The sequence below is a fragment of the Phyllobates terribilis genome, unplaced genomic scaffold (genome assembly GCF_046119375.1).
Source record: "Phyllobates terribilis strain yellow unplaced genomic scaffold, ASM4611937v1 Scaffold_11__3_contigs__length_659146591, whole genome shotgun sequence".
NCBI classification, from domain to species: Eukaryota; Metazoa; Chordata; class Amphibia; order Anura; family Dendrobatidae; genus Phyllobates; species Phyllobates terribilis.
This window is the reverse complement of record NW_027362771.1, coordinates 626,853,171-626,856,048: the sequence shown is the minus strand read 5'-3', so window position 1 is coordinate 626,856,048 and position 2,878 is coordinate 626,853,171. Positions and strand designations below refer to the sequence as shown.

At 39.5% G+C, this 2,878-nt stretch overlaps 1 protein-coding gene across 1 annotated transcript; it reads right to left on the bottom strand.

Moving 5' to 3' along the window:
- Positions 1-1,652: 1,652 nt before the first annotated feature.
- Positions 1,653-2,621, bottom strand: LOC141167456 (olfactory receptor 5G9-like). Its single transcript, XM_073654857.1, has one exon. It carries the CDS (start codon positions 2,619-2,621, stop codon positions 1,653-1,655), a length of 969 nt encoding a protein of 322 aa, XP_073510958.1.
- Between the last annotated feature and the right edge of the window lie 257 nt (positions 2,622-2,878).

Sequence of the window (2,878 nt, the reverse complement as noted above, 5' to 3'; positions counted from 1 at the left end):
CACAGTCTACAAGGGATGGGTAATAATACAGTAGGTGAGGATAGAGCTGGTAGTGCCGTGGTATGGTGGAGCCGTGGTTACGGCATGTTGCAGGCTTGTCGGAAGAGGTGGGTCTTCAGGTTCCTTTTAAAGGTTTCCATGGTAGGTGAGAGTCTGATGTGTTGGGGTAAAGTGTTCCACAGTAGGAGGGGATGTACGGGAGAAATCTTGCATGTAATTGTGGGAAGAGGAGATAAGAGGGGAGTAGAGAAGGAGATGTTGTGAGGATTAGAGGATGCGTGTAGGTACCGAGAGACTTGGTCACAGATGTATGGGGGAGACAGGTTGTGGATGGCTTTGTATGCCAGGGTTAGGGTCTTGAACTTGAGTCTCTAGCCAATGGGGAGACAGTGAAGGGATTGACAGAGAAGCGGTGGGACATGTAGATTAATCGGGCAGCAGCGTTTAAAATAGATTGAAGGGGTGCGAGAGTGTGAAAAGGGAGACCACAGAGCAGGAGATTGCAGCAGTTGAGGCAGGGGATGATGAGGGCGTGCACTAGTGTTTTTGCAAATTCATGGCTGAAGAATGTGCGAATCCGGGAGATATTTTTGAGTTGAAGTCGGCGGGAAGTGGAAAGGGCTTGGATATGAGATTTGAAGGAAAGATTAGATTCCAGGGTTACTCTGAGGCAGCGAGCTTGCGGGACTGGGTAGAGTGGACAGCCATTAACTTTGATGGACAAGTCGGATGGGGAGTTGAGTGAGGTGGTGGAAAGATGAGGAATTCTGTTTTATCCATGTTAAGTTTTAGAAATCTGTCAGAAAAGAAGGATGAGATGGCCGACAGACATTGTGGGATTCTGGTTAGTAAGGAGGAGATATCAGGTCCGGAGGGGTAGATCTGTGTGTCATCGGCATAGAGGTGATACTGAAAGCCGTGAGACTCCATGAGCTGTCCCAGGCCATAGGTGTAGATGGAGAAGAGCAGGGGCCCTAGAACTGAGCCTTGGGCGACACTGACAGATAGGGGGCGAGATGAGGAGATGTTCTTCTATCCATTGCTAGAATGCAAATTCTCTTTACGGCAAGCGAGTTTAAACCAAATATAGTAATAAAAAATGTTTTCACCACTCAAATTGTAAAAATCGAATGTTTTGCTTTCAATCCGTAGAAAGATGTGTTGCGCTATCCAGAGAGTTGCTGATAAACTGCATGAGTAAGTCTCTGCATGTTGCAGCTAGAAATGAATAAATCTCCCAAATTTCAAATTTCGGAGATGCAATCAAATTTTGCCTTGAAATAGGTTTCCCAAATTTATTATATGTGAAATAAAGGTTCTCTAATAGACATTACCTAAGTTTTGTTATTTGTCCAGATTCTAGTGGAGAATCAGTAAGAAAGCTTATACTGTGATAGGTGAGGTTGGCATAGTATTATATTATTTTTAACCTCTTCCCGACCCGAAAATGTTGATCAGCCAGAAGCCATTGTGCTGGATTGAAGGGAATCAAATCACAAAAATATTGGATTCCGACATTCAATATTTTGTGATATTTGCTGAAAATTCCATTTGCTTTTCATTGATTTAGTCAATTCTAGTTGCAATACAATTTATAATAGATTAAAAATAATGCTTTGGTTAATGATTTGATGCATAGGTGAATAAGGCCTTCACATATTAGCATTGAGATGAACATTCAAACTCATTTTGTTTAAAGAAATATAAATCATCTTGTGCGCAGCTCTCCTAATCTCATTGTTCCTCAGACTGTAGATAATGGGATTCATCAATGGTGTAACTACTATATACAGCAAGGATCTGTACTTGTTGTTATTGGTTGAGCTCTCATCAGATGGAGTTATGTAGATCACGATTAGGGTGCCGTAATATGCACACACTGTAATCAGGTGGGAGCTACAAGTGGAGAAGGCCTTTTTTCTACCATAAGATGAAGAAATTTTAAGGACCGTAAAGAAAATGGAAAAGTAGGAAATAATGATGAAAATAAAAGGGAAAAAAAGTATAAAGATGCTGTAAACAAAGTCCTGCAACATTACAATAGAAATATCCGAAGTGGCCAATTCCAATAAGGGACCAATGTCACAAAAGAAGTGGTCTATGTAATTCAGGCCACAGAAGTTCAACTGAATAATAACAAATACCTCACTTGATACCAATACAATGACCAAAAACCAGGCTCCAATGACAAGTCGAAGGCAAAGATCTGGACTTATTAGTGAGGAATATCGTAACGGATGACAAATGGCCAAATATCGATCATAAGACATGATGGCAATGAGGAAACATTGAACAAATCCAAATATTCCAAAGAAATACAGCTGTATCAGACAACCCCAAAGGGACAAAACTCCCTCCTCAACAAACATTATGTCCAACATCATGGGGATACCACAAGTTGTCAATAAGACATCTGCTATGGATAAATGTTTCAGGAAAAAAAACATTGGAATTTTGAGATGGTCAATAATGGTCACTAAAAGAATAATGAGAAGATTTCCGCCCAGTATACATATGTAGCTCAGGGTAAATAGAAGGAATAAAAGAGGTTTGTATTTGAATAGACTTTGGAATCCAAGAAGACGTATCTCAGTGACTTGTGTCTGATTATCTTCACACATGAGTAATATATCAATAAATGTCCAAGACTTTTTTTCTCTAAAAATTAAGAGCATTTATTCAAGTACGTCTATAAAGTTCTTTAAATAAAGCCCATTTAAAAACAATTCTAAGTGCTTTATTTTATGTATTGATAGTTTTCATCATTGCAGGAAGCTCACAAGAATTTTGGGTTATTTTCATCTGTGAAATAATCTCTGTGCAATGTTGTCTCTTCTGATGTAAAGGACAAATCTTCCAGATATTCACGTCTTTTATA